This window comes from Neoarius graeffei, chromosome 6 (genome assembly GCF_027579695.1).
Source record: "Neoarius graeffei isolate fNeoGra1 chromosome 6, fNeoGra1.pri, whole genome shotgun sequence".
Taxonomy (NCBI): domain Eukaryota; kingdom Metazoa; phylum Chordata; class Actinopteri; order Siluriformes; family Ariidae; genus Neoarius; species Neoarius graeffei.
This window is the reverse complement of record NC_083574.1, coordinates 86,554,757-86,570,459: the sequence shown is the minus strand read 5'-3', so window position 1 is coordinate 86,570,459 and position 15,703 is coordinate 86,554,757. Positions and strand designations below refer to the sequence as shown.

Here is a 15,703-nt window from a genome sequence, read left to right as displayed (position 1 = left end):
TTTTCTTTTCTTCTCTTTTTTCCTCTCCTCTTCTCCTTTTCCTCTTCTTTTCTTCTCCTGTTCCTCTTTTCTTCTCTTCTCATTTTTCCTCTTCTTTTCCTTTTTCCTCTTCTATTCTATTCTCCTTTTTCCTCTTCTTTTTTCTTCTCCTCTTCCTATTAATGTTCTCTTCCTCTGCTTTTCCCTTCTGTCATCATTCTCTCCCTGTCTCCTCTCTTTTCTCCTTTTCCTCTTCTTTTCTTCTCCTTTTTCCTCTCCTCTCCTTTTCCTCTTCTCTTTTCTTCTCTTTTTCCTCTTCTTTTCTTCTCTTCCCCTCCTCTTCTCTTTTCCTCTCCTCTTCTCCTTTTCTTTTCTTCTCTTTTTTCCTCTCCTCTTCTCCTTTTCCTCTTTTTCTTCTCCTTTTCCTCTTTTCCTTTTTCCTCTTCTATTCTCCTTTTTCCTCTTTTTTCTTCTCCTCTTCCTATTAATGTTCTCTTCCTCTGCTTTTCCCTTCTGTAATCATTCTCTCCCTGTCTCCTCTCTTTTCCTCTTTTCTCCTTTTTCCTCTTCTCCTCTTTTCTTCTCTTCTCTTTTTCCTCTTTTCCTTTCTTCTTCTCTTTTCTTGTTCTCTTCCTCTGCTTTTCCCTTCTGCCATCATTCTCTCCCTGTCTCCTCTCTTTCCCTCCCTCTTCTCTTCTTTTCTCCTCTCCTTTTTCTTCATCTCTTCCTCCACTTTCCCTTCTGCCATTATTCTCTCCTATCCCTGTCTCCTCTCTTTCCCTCCTTCTTCCCTTCTCTTCTCTTCGTCTTTTCCTTTCCTCTTCCTGATCCTTTTCTCTTGCTCCTTTTCCCTTCGGTCTTCAATCTCTTTGGTCCTGCAATCCCTCTTCTCTTTCTCTACTTCTTTTCTTCCCTTCTTTTCTTTTTTTCGCTCCTCTCTTCCTATTCTCTTTTTTTTTTCTTTCTCTTGTCGATCTCTCCTGTGCTGGTCTCCTGTGTCTCCCTCTCTTCTCCTCAGCACCTGATCTTTATGGAGACGAATATCACCCGGCTGCTGCAGTTAGCAGCTCTGGAGCAGGTAAAGAGACTGGAGCAGGTGACCGTTGATCCAGAGGGAAACCCTGTCGTGAGTCTGACTCTGTGGCGAGCCTTCCTTATCTACAGACTCAACCATCTGAACCTGCAGAAAATCAATGGCACGGAGGTACACACACCTGTGCGCGTGCACGCACCTGCACACACACCAGCATCCAAGTGCAGACAGGCTTCTTCATTAAACACCCCCACACTAATGAGAGTCGTTACGGGCCGCTGACTGGGGGGTGAGAATGTATTTACTCTTTTACTGCAGATTTCATGGTTCCAATAGATGCAGTAAATATGGCTGTGGTGTTTATCTGTGATTTAATCTCTCATCCTTTTGTCTACATCACCAGGTAACAATGAATGATGCCATGGCGGCCGAGCGCCTTTTCGGGACTCTGGGTCACGTGGCTTCGACGGAGACACCACACTGTCGCCTGCTTCTAGTGCTGGAGGAGTCGAGGTATGTGTGTGTTCATGTATGGTACGCATACAGGACACGCGTAGCGCACTCATGAGTGTGTGTTTGCTTTTCATCTCACAGTGATATGCCTGTATATTGACCTGTATTTACTCTGGGGCAGGACGGTACCTGCTTGGCATCAGCAGGCGTTCCTCATCCCGGCCAAAACCACCTCTGACTCCAATAAAGCTGCTTATACGTAGCACCAGACAGAGCTGTAGCACAAAATTAGCCATTAGTTCCTTTGTAGCTTCACAGTGCCGTCACTTTTAAGCAAACGCCTCATCAGTTTTCTGAAAACCCGTGAACCCGAAATGTCTAAAATTCTTAACCACAGTGATGAATTGTCTCCTGTTTAAAGAATAAAACAGGCTGTTATAGGAAAATAATCAGTGACCAGGTTTCGTGATGCAGGCGGACACCATTACCACCCTGAAGTTGACCGTAGGTGCGAAAGAAGGCAGCTGGACTTGCTTGAAATCTTCGCAGACGTTTCACCTCTCATCCGAAAGGCTTCTTCAGTTCTGTCTGACTAGTGGGAAGTTCCAGGTATTTATCCTCTAGTGGACCAAAAGCAACCCTAAGGAGAGTCATTGAGGTCACATGGTTCGTTGAGTCATCCTGTAGGTTGTTAGGACCACTGGGGGCCGGGTGCGAACGGTGTTAGCAGCCTAGAGAGTCGTCAGGGTGATCTGTGGGTTGTTAGCTCTCTCTTGCCCCTTTTCCACCAAAGCAGTTCCAGGGCTGGTTCGGGGCCAGTGCTTAGTTTGGAACCGGGTTTTCTGTTTCCACTGACAAAGAACTGGCTCTGGGGCCAGAAAAAACGGTTCCAGGCTCGCACCAGCTCTCTGCTGGGCCAGAGGAAAGAACCGCTTACGTCAGCTTGGGGGCGGAGTTGTTAAGACCAACAACAATAACAAGACCTTGAAAGATCGCCATTTTTAAGCGACGAGAATTAGCAGCTGTACAAACGCGAAGTCATTTATTATTATTGTTGTTGTTGCTGCTGCTTCTTCCGTGTTGTTTTTGCTTCGATATTCACGCCAAGGTTTATGCAAACGTAGCGACGTAACCGACGTATACAACGACATAACTGACGTATACAACGACGTAACTGACGTATACAGCGACGTATACAGCGATGTAATGACGTGGCTTCCCTTAGCACCGCGAGCTATGGAAAAGCAAACTGGTTCTCGGCTGGCTCGCAAGTTGAACGAGTTGTGAACCAGCACCAGCACTGACCCCGAACCAGCCCTGGAACTGATTTGGCGGAAAAGGGGCATCTGTCATCATGTGAGTCATTGAAGTCAGCTGAGTTTTGGTGTGGATGTGTATTCAGTTTTCTGGGAAGTGTGATAAGTGGTGGCCCAGTTTCTGCCTCAGAGTGTTACTGGGTCTGAAGTGTTCAGGGATGTTGTGTTTGTAGAAGATCCTCCTGAGTTTCTCAGATAGTCCAGAAATGTATGGAATGACAATGTTCTTGCGTTTGTTGCTGTTTTCTTCCCTGTCCGTTATGTTTCTTGACGAAAGCCCAGTTGGGATACCCGCACTTCTGAAGTGCTACCTTGATGTGTTTTTGCTCCTTCTCTTTTCCCTCTGCTGCGATAGGAATGTTCTGAGCCCTGTGATGTAAGGCCCTCATGACCCTCAATTTGTGTTCCAGTGGGTGGTGAGAGTCAAACAGTAGGTACTGGTCTGTGTGTGGGTTTCCGGTGAACCTCGATGCTAAGGCTTCTGTCTTGTTCGATGTACACGCTGCAGTCGGTTCGGTTGTTTCCACTGATGTCCTCCCGAGTGAACTTGATGTTGATAAAAAGGTTCGGTTGTTTCCACTGATGTCCTCCCGAGTGAACTTGATGTTGATAATCCACTGCACTGATGTGCTCTGTGAAGGCTTCCACCTCATGGGTTTTGATTTTAAAGGGCTGATGACACGAACATGACTCTATGCAATTTCTTAAATAAACTATACAACATGGCAAACATGTTAGATTTCTGTTATAATTACGTGAAAAGAAGCTGTTGTTACGCAAATATCCAACTTTTAATTGCACAGCGCAAGAAAACTGGGTCCGTGGCTCGCGGCCATGTTGTGACGTCAGCAGAAGAACACGCTGCGGTTCACTGGCTGATCTACTCTGGTTCTACTCAATGGAAATGGCGCATGAAAACGCCGGTGAACTCTCTAGTGCTAGCTCTTCCTCTTCTGGGAGTCTAGAATTGTGTTGATCTCTTCCGAATAGAATCTATGATAGCCTACCCTCTTTACCCTTTGCCTCTCGTTGCTAGGCGGCAGTTACATGAAAGCCACAAGCAAATACATGACTGATATCACGCCAACTTTATGATTACATTTATGATTATCATGTAGAATCTATAGCTCTACGTACCTTTATCTTATGTCGTTTCACAACACATGTTCTGACAGGAGGACTGTCTTTGGATCCGGCATAGCTACTAGTAGACCCCCTCCGGAATACTGGCAGTGTTGCCAGATTGGGAGGAATCCCAAACTGCAGTATCTGGCAACAGATACTGCTGACGTTTTCCAGCCCAAAATATGTTCAAAACCCACCAAAATGCACTTGAAACCGCTCAACTTTGGCGGGAAACCTCCCAATCTGGCAACACTGTGTAGGCACTGCTGATGGTAGTAACACACGTTTGTGATGAACTGAACACCCAAGAGATTCCTTTAAGCTGGGAAGGGTGTCAAAACAATCCAAATCAAAGTGTTCAGAGCACAGGACGGATGTTGGTGAGGGCTCCCACTTGTCATGAGTGCGCCTGACTTGCTTCACCCACTTCGCATGCAGCTCGGGATCTCTGGGAAACTTGAATAAACTTACCCCATCCTTGTAGGTTTTGGAGCAAAAGCCGGCAACACAACGCGAAGGCATAATAACTATATATATATAATGTATAATAATAATACTAATAATGACAAACTAAACACCTGTCGCATCAACAACAAACTGGTAAGTTAGGAGGAAGGTTCTTTCGCTGACGTCATATAGCTCCTCCTCCTCTTTCGTCTCCTGGGTGCTGCAGCCCCGTCAAATTTGCCCAAATAGCCGCGTTTTTTATCATAACTTGTACAATAGGCACCTTCGTGAATTAATATATGGATCATCGGGAATTACTTTTTATGTTATAAAACATCGCCAAAGATGTCAAAAACGTGTCATCAGCACTTTAACCCAGGTGTCATCCACGTACCTGAACCAGTGGCTGGGAGCGACTCCTGAAAAAAATGCTCAAAGTTTTGTTTTTCACTTCCTCCATGTATAGATTGACTGACTACTATAGGGGACACCGGTGAGCCCACGGCGCATCCCTGTTTCTGTCTGTAGAAACATTCGTTGAACTGGAACGAACTGGAACTGGTGGTGGTCAGGCAGAGGCCAAGCAGGGTGCAAATGTCCTCTCCAGGCTGCTAACACCATTCACACCTGGCCCCCAGGGACCTACACATACAGGATGACTCAACGACCCAGGTGACCTCAGCGACTCTCCTCAGGGTTGCCTTTGGTCCACTAGAGGATAAACACCTGGAACTCCCCACTAGTCAGATAGAACTGAAGAAGCCTTTCAGATGAGAGGTGAAACGTCTTCAAGGATTTCAAGCAAGTCCAGTTGCCTTCTTTAGCACCTACGGTTTACTATGACCTGGATGACTGAGAACCTTCACAGACACACCCTGAAGTTGATTAATCTCCTATAACAGCACGTCTCTTAATCTCTAAGTGGTTTATTCCTCTTATTTTTTATCTGTTTATAGTTACACTGTGGAATGTCCATGAAACAAGTTAGTTCATTGTCATTTTCTCAAAAAGAAGAAAAAAATTTGTTTCCTCACCAGGCTTACCTTCTCTCTCTCTGCCTCTTATGTTCTCTCTCTCTCTCTCTCTCTCTCTCCTTTTTTCTGTCTCTCTTATATTCTCTGTCTCTCTCTTGTATTCTGTCTCTTATATTCTCTCTGTCTCTCTCTCATTGTCTCATATTCTCTCTTATATTCTCTCTCTCATATTGTCTGTCTCTCTTATATTCTCTTTCTCTCTTTCATTCTCTTTCTTTATCTCTCTCTCATATTCTGTCTGTCTTATATTCTCTCTCTTATATTCTCTGTCTCTTATATTCTCTCTCTCATTCTGTCTCTCATCTTCTCTTATATTCTCTCTCTCTTATATTCTGTCTCTATCTCATTTTGTCTCTTATATTCTCTCTTATACGGTAGTCTTTCCTCTCTCTCTCTCTCTCTCTCTCTCTCTCTCTCTCTCTCCTTTTTTCTGTCTCTTATATTCTCTGTCTCTTTCTTGTAGTCTGTCTTTCTTATATTCTCTGTCTCATATTCTCTCATATTCTCTCTCTCATATTGTCCGTCTCTTGTAGTCTGTCTTTCTTATATTCTCTGTCTTTCTCTCTTTGTCTCATAGTCTCTCTTATATTGTCTTTCTCTCTCTCTCATATTCTGTCTTATATTCTATCTGTCTCTCTCTCTTATATTCTCTCTGTCTTTCTTATATTCTCTTTCTTATATTCTCTGTCTCTCTCTTATATTCTCTGTCTTTCTTATATTTGCTCTCTCTCATTTTGTCTCATATTCTCTCTGTCTTTCTTATATTCTCTCTCTCATTTTCTCTTATATTCTCTCATATTCTCTCTCTCTCTCTCTCTCTCTCTCTCTCATTCTGTCTCATTTTGTCTCTTATATTCTCTCTATATTCTGTCTCTCTCTCATTTTGTCTCTTATATTCTCTCTTATATTCTCTCTCTCTCATTCTGTCTCTTTTATATTCTCTCTCTCTCATTCTGTCTCTCTCATTTGTCTCTTATATTCTCTCTTATATTCTGTCTCTCTTATATTCTCTCTCTCTCTCTCTCTCTGAGTTAGATAAAAATTGGCTTGTTCTTCAAAAACTATAAAAACAAAGTGTTGTTCTTCTGTCCTGAACACTTTCTCATATCACAAGCGTTTAATATCTGACTGTTACAAAGCGCTGAAACTGAAGACTCCTTCCTCAGCTCACAGAAAACTTCACCACCTTCTGACCAATCAGGTTTGAGAATTGAGAGTGAAGGTGATGATACACGGGGAAACTTTTTGGGCAGTGTTGCCAGCCACGGGCAACCAGGTGAGACATGGGGGCAGCTAATTAGGGCAACAGACAATTAGCAACAACCAATCAGATAAGAGCAACTCACAAAAAAATAAATAAATCATGAGCTGCCCATCACTTTTAACTTGACGCAAGAGAGCTAACGTTATCCCTACAAAACTAGCGATAACTTTCAGCTAATTACGTTAGCAAAAACCACAGCTAGTTAGCTAAATCCCATTCAGTCTCTATGGAGCGGTGGTTAGCTAACAGCAGTTTACACTTAGCTGAAAAAAAATCAGCAACCTGAGCACGTAAAAATAGATGTCCGATGAGGTAAATTCACCACTTTGTGTTTACAAAGAACAGCTTACCGGCTTAAAAAGACATAAGTCGTCTCTCTTTATCTTCGCTCCACTGCGGGAGACGCCGCCGTCTTTGTTGAAAATTTCAGAAGCTCTCAGGTGGTCATGTGATTCGCTGCTAGCCCTCTAATCTTTAAAAATGATCTTAAATAGTTGCTCAAAACGTTTAAAATAGTTCAGATAGAAATGATGTTGCCCAGTCTCAATGGGAAAGTGTTGACGCGCAGTCGCCCGGCAGCACTGCCCGAAAAGTTGCCCCGTGTATCATCACCTTTAGATTTCAGATTTCCTTCCTGTGAGCTGAAGGTGTCAAAAGACAGCAGGTGGGGGTGGGGGGGGTGAATATTTTATAGCTGTATTTGAGTGTGTGTGCACAAACATGGCAAAGTGGTGATGGCAGGCCAGTGCTTGTTCAAGGCAGCTAGGAGATGGAGAGAGAGAGAGCAAGAAAGAGAGAAGGAGCAAGAGAGAGAGGGGGAGAGAGAGAGAATGCAAGAGAGAGGAGAAAGGGGAGAGAGAGAAGAGACAGCGAGAGCAGGGGGGGAGCGCAAGAGAGCGAGGAGAAAGAAGGCAAGAGAGGATAGAGAGAGAGGAGAAAGGGAGAGCAAGGAGGGGGGAGAGAGAGAGAAGACAGTGAGAGCAAGGGGGAGAGCGCAAGAGAAAGAAAGAGAGGGCAAGGAGGGGGGAGAGACAGAGAGGAGAAAGAGGGTGAGAGAGAGTGAGTGTGTGAAAGAGAGAGAGAGAGAGAGAGAGAGAGTGCGCTCAGATACCAAGCGAGAACTTCTAAAACATCCTTTCTTCCAGGTAGATCACGGACACGTGAGCGCTTGTTTCACTCTTTAATGTTGTAGATATGATCAGTTTCGTGTTCTCACACTTTCTTCTCGTTCAGGATCTTTAGAGGAGACGCGCTCAGTCAGTCAGTCAGTCCGACACGCTTCACACTTCCATTTGTTGCACACGTCTTTCACCTCCCATCTCTGATTAAAACCCTGAGCCACACACAGTGCCTCACACACACTCACTCTCACATGCAGCCGTAGCTGGTGTGTGTGTGTGTGTGTGTGTTTCCCCCTGATGTAGCCTGCAGGTAGGCAGTGTGCTGAATCCCTGGCACACACAGCAGGAGTTGGCTGCGTCTGTACTGCATTTCATCTCCCTTATGATAGAACATCCATTACTCCTGTTCCTTCCTCCTGCTCTACATGTATACATTCAATGCCGGGGTGGCCCTATATTTAGCCGGGACCATCCCCGGCCCAAACCATCAATGGTGGCCTGCTTGGAGCATGGGGAAAATAATTTTCACTAATTTTGGTCACTGATCTTATTCTTGCATTAATCATCAATTCAACTGCACTCTGCATTTTCACATGGCAGCCCAGACGCCGACAGCATCGCAGCAGATTAAATAGGCGCTACCAAATAAGGAAATTCTCCCCTCCCCTCTATTGCAGTTGGTTTGGTCCAGGACTCCTCCTCTGCATTGCGGGGAACTTAAACAACATTGGCGCGAAACAGCGCGCGTCAGTGATGGAGGGCAGAAAGAGGCCAGGTGGAACCGAAAGGGCGAAGCTTAAAAAAAGGAAGGAGGTGGCAGCAAAATGTGCCAAATTGACAGATATGTTCTCAAGACCAGCTGGTAGGTTACGAAAGATATGGAGTATGATAACCCTGTTTGTCGATTTTATCAGTCTATGCTAGGCCTATAATGTGTCGATAGTTTGCGATGTCAATTCAGCTTTTTGATGTCATGTGAAATCTCGCAATTTACACGGTATAGATGTGGTGTATGTCTTAATTCTAAGAAGAACCGGACATTGCTTTACATCCCAGTTATTAACAATTTTAGATGAACAGGTCCCAAATGTAGGGTGGCACGGTGGTGTAGTGGTTAGCGCTGTCGCCTCACAGCAAGAAGGTCCGGGTTCGAGCCCCGTGGCCGGCGAGGGCCTTTCTGTGTGGAGTTTGCATGTTCTCCCCGTGTCCGCGTGGGTTTCCTCCGGGTGCTCCGGTTTCCCCCACAGTCCAAAGACATGCAGGTTAGGTTAACTGGTGGCTCTAAATTGACCGTAGGTGTGAATGTGAGTGTGAATGGTTGTCTGTGTCTATGTGTCAGCCCTGTGATGACCTGGCGACTTGTCCAGGGTGTACCCCGCCTATTTCATCTCGCTGTCACACCGTGCATTTCCGCAGGCGCGCGCACATTGTGGTTATGAACACACAGGCCTAGAAGTCATATTTGATGTTAAATAATTGTTGTTAAATCTATAACTTAGAAGAGGTGTATGCGTATGCCAATATTCTAAGCAGAATCGAACACTTGCTTTAGCCTACATTTCATTTAAGCATTTTTGAGTTGCCTAATGCGCCCTCACGCTTTATCTGCCGGTTGCTGAGTACCCAGCATTGTTGATTTGCCATTATTTTCGAGGCGTATGCGGCATGTAATGCACAAGCATTGGTTCAAATGCACGCGAGATGGGTGCTTTCGTTATTTTAAGACTATGTGACTAAAAATGTGTTGTGTAATTCGAATTTGAATTATAACCTATATTGTTAAAGTGAAGTGAAGTTTACCTGAATTTAAACCAAATAAAAAGCATTGTGAAAGAACAGTTACTTGTTTTATCTTTTTTAATGTACTCAAATTCCTCCTCCATTTCAAAGTGGCCTGAATGTGAATTAAACTCCCGGACTGAAAACAGGGCCCACTCCGGCCCTGGATACATTCTATTACAACCTGGTAATCGTGTTATCTCTCTCTCTCTCTCTCTCTCTCTCTCTCTCTCTCTCTCTCTCTCTCTCTCTCCCTCCCTCTCTCACACACACACTGTTGATTGCTTTGTAAGGAATACCACACAACTTGGGAGTGCTGCTGTAGGAAAATAATCAGTGAGAGTATTATTCCCTGAAGTGAGTGATTCTCCTGTAGCAGCACATCCTGAAGGATTCTGTTCCTTTTACACCACGCCAATTTTTTATTAATTAAAGAACAACGCTTTGTAATTTTTATCCATTTACAGTTACATTTGTATTCACTTACTCTATAGCAGCTGTAAATATCCAATCTCTCCTCTCTCTTTCCTTTCTTCTCTTGCTCACGCCTCTCTCCTCTCCTCTCTCTCGCTCCCTGTCTTCTCTCTCCTTTCTTCTCTCTCACTCCTCTCTCTCCTTTCTTCTCTCTCTGTCTCTCTCTCTCTTCCCCCTCTTCTCTCTCCCCTTTCTTCTCTCTCTCCCCTCTTTCTTCTCTCTCCCTCTCTCTTGCTCCCTCTCTTCTCTCTCCTTTCTTCTCTCTCACTCCTCTCCTCTCTCTGTCCTTTCTTCTCTCTCTGTATCTCTCTCTCTTTCCCCCCTTCTCTCTCCCCTTTCTTCTCTCTCTCCCCTCTTTCTTCTCTCTCCCTCTCTCTTGCTCCCTCTCTTCTCTCTCCTTTCTTCTCTCTCACTCCTCTCTCTCTCTCCTTTCTTCTCTCTCTGTCTCTCTCTCTTTCCCCCTCTTCTCTCTCCCCTCTCTCGCTCCCCTTTCTTCTCTCTCTCCCCTCTTTCTTCTCTCTCTCCCTCTCTCTTGCTCCCTCTCTTCTCTCTCCTTTCTTCTCTCTCACTTCTTCTCTCTCACTCCTCTCCTCTCTCTCTCCTTTCTTCTCTCTCTGTCTCTCTTTCCCCCTCTTCTCTCTCCCCTCTCTCTCCCCTTTCTTCTCTCTCTCCCCTCTTTCTTCTCTCTCTCCCTCTCTCTTGCTCCCTTTCTTCTCTCTCCTTTCTTCTCTCTCACTCCTCTCCTCTCTCTCTCCTTCTCTCTCTGTCTCTCTTTCCCCCTCTTCTCTCTCCCCTCTCTCTCCCCTTTCTTCTCTCTCTCCCCTCTTTCTTCTCTCTCTCCCTCTCTCTTGCTCCCTCTCTTTTCTCTCCTTTCTTCTCTCTCTCTCCTTTCTTCTCTCTGTATCTCTCTCTTCCCCCTCTTGTCTCTCCCCTTTCTTGTCTCTCTCCCCTCTTTCTTCTCTCTCCCTCTCTCTTGCTCCCTCTCTTCTCTCTCCTTTCTTCTCTCTCACTCCTCTCCTCTCTCTCTCCTTTCTTCTCTCTCTGTATCTCTCTCTTTCCCCCTCTTCTCTCTCCCCTCTCTCTCCCCTTTCTTCTCTCTCCCCTCTTTCTTCTCTCTTCTTCTCTCTTGCTCCCTCTCTTCTCTCTCCTTTCTTCTCTCTATCTCTCTCTCTTGCTCCCTCCTCTCTCTTTTCTTCTCTCTCACTCCTCTCCTCTCTCTCTCCTTTCTTCTCTCTCTGTCTCTCTCTCTTTCCCCCTCTTCTCTCTCCCCTCTTTCTTCTCTCTCCCTCTCTCTTTCCCCCTTCTCTCTCCCCTCTCTCTCTTTCTCTCTCTCTCTCACCCAGTCATCGATGGCTCTCTGTCTTTGTCCACAGGAAGAGGCAGCTGCAGTTCTTGCTGGAGGGCAGAGTTCGCAGGTTCGGTTTGAGCCCTGAAGAGCTGAGGGAAAACGGGAAGCTGTTGGGGGAGAGCATGAGCCGCGCACTCTTTAACTACCACAGCAAAGACTCCAGTTCTGACAGTCCAGAGGTGAGGCGCGTACAGTACCACACATCACTCACAACACACACTTCCTATATCGAGGATGTTACACGGTGGCACGAAGATATGAAGTTTCTCTTCAAGTGGTGAATGGATAAAAATATTTTCAACACGAGAAGATAAACTTCATATCTTTGCGCCACCGTGTAATGTTCTTTATATTATATGGACACATCCATGAAAAAAAGACGCAAGTTAATCAAAAATAATTTTAATTTTGAGCCGGTTCGCCATTTTGACAAGTCAGCGGGAAAACACTGGGAGTGACGTCATCGGAGTGAAATATCAGGAATTATTATCCATACAGGACGCTTTTTCGATGGAATAAAAACACGTGTTCTGTTTAGAGCTGGGAATCGATTCAAATTTCAAGAATCGATCCGATTCCGATTCTGAAGATTAAGAATCGATTCTTTTCGATTTTTTTTGGATTAAGAATCGATTCTTTTCGATTCTTTAAAATTCTATCCGATCCGATTCAGGTTAGTGTTCTTTAAAAAAAAAAAATCTTTAATTTCATGACTATGTCGCAATGGCGTGCAGCCAGGTTTTTTTTTTTTTAGGGAAGCCAGAAATAAAGAACTATCTATTTATTTTCTATTTTTGTTAACTACTTTTAAAACATTCAGGGGATGAACGAATGCATTGTGACTTCAAACAATATTGTTGCCAACCTACATACTCAGAATGGATGAGGAACGCAAAAAGTTTAACAGCAAATCATAAGTATTTGTATTTACTGATGGCTGTAAGACTGGTTAAAATGGTAAGGGTCAATCCACCTCCAGCTGGGACACCAACCAATGCATTATTTGACAATAAGAATTCACCCAAAAGCTGTTGCAACCAAATGCATTATTTTTATTAATCAATATAAAAAAGACCTCTCAATCAATGTAACATGAAACATAAGAAACTAAATAAGAACATAAATAACCTGTAAATACAAAATAACATAACATAAATAAGAACATAAGAGCCTGTAAACAAAGTATAACACTTTCACTTGACTCACCATAGACTCACCATAGCATAATGTGGTTCCACGACATTCATAAGCCGCCTGAAGCCCTCATTTTCAACGACGGAGTACGGCCGCATGTCTTTACAGACAAATTCCGCAATCGCCATGGTTATGCTATGAGATTGTGCTGAATTGGCTGGCAGTGTTAAACTTTCTTTCAGCTTCATTTGCTGTCCTGTTTGTCCTGTGGACGGCTTGATCCCCGGGTGATGTCGTTGCAAGTGCTTGTTCAAGTTCATCGTATTTCCAAAATACTTCACTTTGATTTGACACAACTTGCAAACGGCATTGGTTTTGTCGAGCGCATCTGTGTCTTTTTCTTTTCGGAACCTGAAATATCTCCAGACTGGAGCCTTGAGAGACGGTGGTGTTTTCAGAAAGTTTTCGCTAACTCTATCACTACTCTCCGACGCCATGTTTGTTTGAGGTCATACACTGCGGGGTCACACACCGAGTGCGCCTGCGAGAATTCGATGACGTGACGGGGGTCACTGGGGGAAATGTTCGTGGTGGAAAAAATGTACTAAAAATAAAAATTAAAATAAAAAAATCGATCTTTGAACGTACGAATCGATCCTAAGTAATTAATATGCGAATCGATCCAGAATCGGAAAATCGATTTTTTTGAGCACAGGCCTAGTTCTGTTCCCTTCTAGCATTTGGTTCGATAGCATGCAATATTGTTAGCATATTGCTTATCCTACGTGTATTATGTCACTCTACCCAGTGGAGAATAAGCATTGAATATGGTTTACGATATTGCATGGATGGTTGTCAAGACAACATGACGTCACACATCGGAGACGTAAAACTTCTGCACTAGCGAGCGACTGTGACAAGTTGTAAACAAACATGGCCGCCAGGTTTGCTTCATTAAATACGAAAGATTGAGAGCATTTTGAAAGAGAAAGACGCACTGAACACCCGAAAGGAATGTGTATGGATAATAATAATAATAATAATAATAATATTGGCTGGCTTTTTTTCATGGTATATCAGATATATTCCATTCAGCGACTCGTCTTCGACTCGTTCAGTTTCATGCTAGCTGAATGGAATATATCTGATATACCACGAAAAAAAAGCCAGCCAATATTATTTAAATATGTCACTCAAAAATGTGAGTTTTTCAACACGAGAAGATAAACTTCATATCTTCAAGCCAACTTGTGATTTTTCTTTTTATTATATCGACACATTCACAAACAAAAAGTCCCCAAATTTATCAAAACAATTCCTCGATTTCCTCACGAGTGACACAAAGAGATATGTCACGGTTTTGGTTCTCCATGTCCCAGATGGAGCTGGGATGAAAAATATGAGTGGTCTATTTCCCAGTAAAATATTCGTGTCTGTATAATATATTTATATTTAAGTTATTCCATGAAAACGAGTCGTACATGAGCTGATAGCTGACTAGACGCGTAGCACCGAGTTGTCTATAATCCATGTACGACACGATTGAGTGGAATAACTGTTTTATTCTATCCACATTCAGTGGATTTTGAGAAACAGGGCATTTTAAATAGATAAATAAAAACTTTATACAAAATGTCCAACAAAAATAATTTCCGCTTCAAATGTAAACAAACCGGCAAAATGACAGGAACAATTTGTGAAAAATGTGATAATAAAAATTCTTGGAAAAATAAATAAAGATTTGTTTTTGAGTAGACTTTTTATTTTGTCCTGGCTTGGTTCAGCAACATGCTCCGCCATTTTGTATTTCTTTACTCATGGTATATGAGCTGATATCCTAGTAGCCAATCAGAGCGCACGATTGCTCATATCCAGTGAATGTGTTGAGAATATCGGTTGTCATATGCATTCTGTATACAGACTGCACAATGGACATTTAACACATAACTGCACACAGTTTAAAGGAGAACTGAAGTCATTTTTAAACTTGCTTTATTTCTTAATTAACGTGTTATTCGATTACGTTTTCGGTTTTAGTAACCTTATATCGTGACTAGGGATGTCCCGATCAGGTTTTTTTGCCCTCCGATCCGATACCGATCATTTGATTTTGAGTATCTGCCGATACCGAGTCCCGATCCGATACTTCTTATAATCCATAAAAAATAAAGACGAGGAAAGAAACGGATCCAGGATGTTCCTCATTTTTTATTTAACACCTTATTTTAACATCCAACAACTCCGTTAGCAAACAGAGCACTTACGTGAGGCAGTTTGAACAATAAATAACAAATTAAAAAAATAACCTTAAAATACCTGGCAGGAATGTAAACAAATAAAAAAAAATAAAGTGCCACAGTGCCAGTAATTTGCTTTTAAGAACGCATCTCACAGTGGTGTACAGTAATTTCAATTAAGGAAATGAACGTTTTTCTTGATGAAAACAAGCATTTCTACCCTTTCAGGTTTGAGCCCGTTTCTTTTGTCATCCAACGAAAAAAAAAATGATCTCATGCTTTGCTTTCCGCTTCGAACTGCTTCCGTGTTCAACTTTGCCGGCAACAGGCAGCCAATAACCAATAGCGTCTCCGCTACAAAGTGATGTCATGCCACACGCGTTGATGTTGCTGTGTTGAGACAAGAGGTCTGGTCTCACTCTGTGCCAACGCATAGCTATTGATGTGTTAAAAATGAGAATATATTATATAGATATATATCCGATCCCTGATCGGGAGGCAATGCCCGATTCCGATCGAGTCTGAAACCATGTGATCGGGCCCGATTTCCGATCACGTGATCGGATCGGGACATCCCTAATCGTGACTCGTATTGGCAACTAATCGCAATTAAATATGATACTTATCGGCCTGTTCGGTTTTTAGCCGTGTTGAATTTAGTTCGTTTGGTCCACGGCAGGTGTCGCTTATCCGCGCGATCTTCACGAGACTTGTGCGAGACTTCGAAACGTGAAGTGTCAGCGCCGCCATTTTGAAAGCTGTTTTCCAAACGAAATATTGCACAAAAACGAGTTTAAATGACAATTACTGCCTACTTTTTTCAAACTTTCCTGATTGCTATCAAAACAAACAAAACTCCCGGCTTGATTACATCAACATTCGAAAGAGGGCACGTGAGTCTTTTGACAACATTGGCAGATGTTGCCATGTGTCCAAAATCGCTCCCTACTCACTATATA

At 43.3% G+C, this 15,703-nt stretch overlaps 1 protein-coding gene across 5 annotated transcripts in view; it reads left to right on the top strand.

Moving 5' to 3' along the window:
• The window catches only part of LOC132888134 (leucine-rich repeat-containing protein 49), a 148,670-nt gene that overhangs the window by 130,590 nt on the left and 2,377 nt on the right, over positions 1–15,703 (top strand). For 4 of the 5 annotated variants that reach the window (XM_060924154.1, XM_060924151.1, XM_060924150.1 and 1 more), the window contains 3 exons: positions 998–1,183; positions 1,416–1,525; positions 11,399–11,552. In XM_060924154.1, coding sequence (XP_060780137.1) covers positions 998–1,183; positions 1,416–1,525; positions 11,399–11,552 — 450 coding nt within the window. Of the gene's footprint in view, positions 1–997; positions 1,302–1,415; positions 1,526–11,398; positions 11,553–15,703 lie in introns of those variants that run through there. The other variant, XM_060924155.1, reaches the window with a different exon arrangement.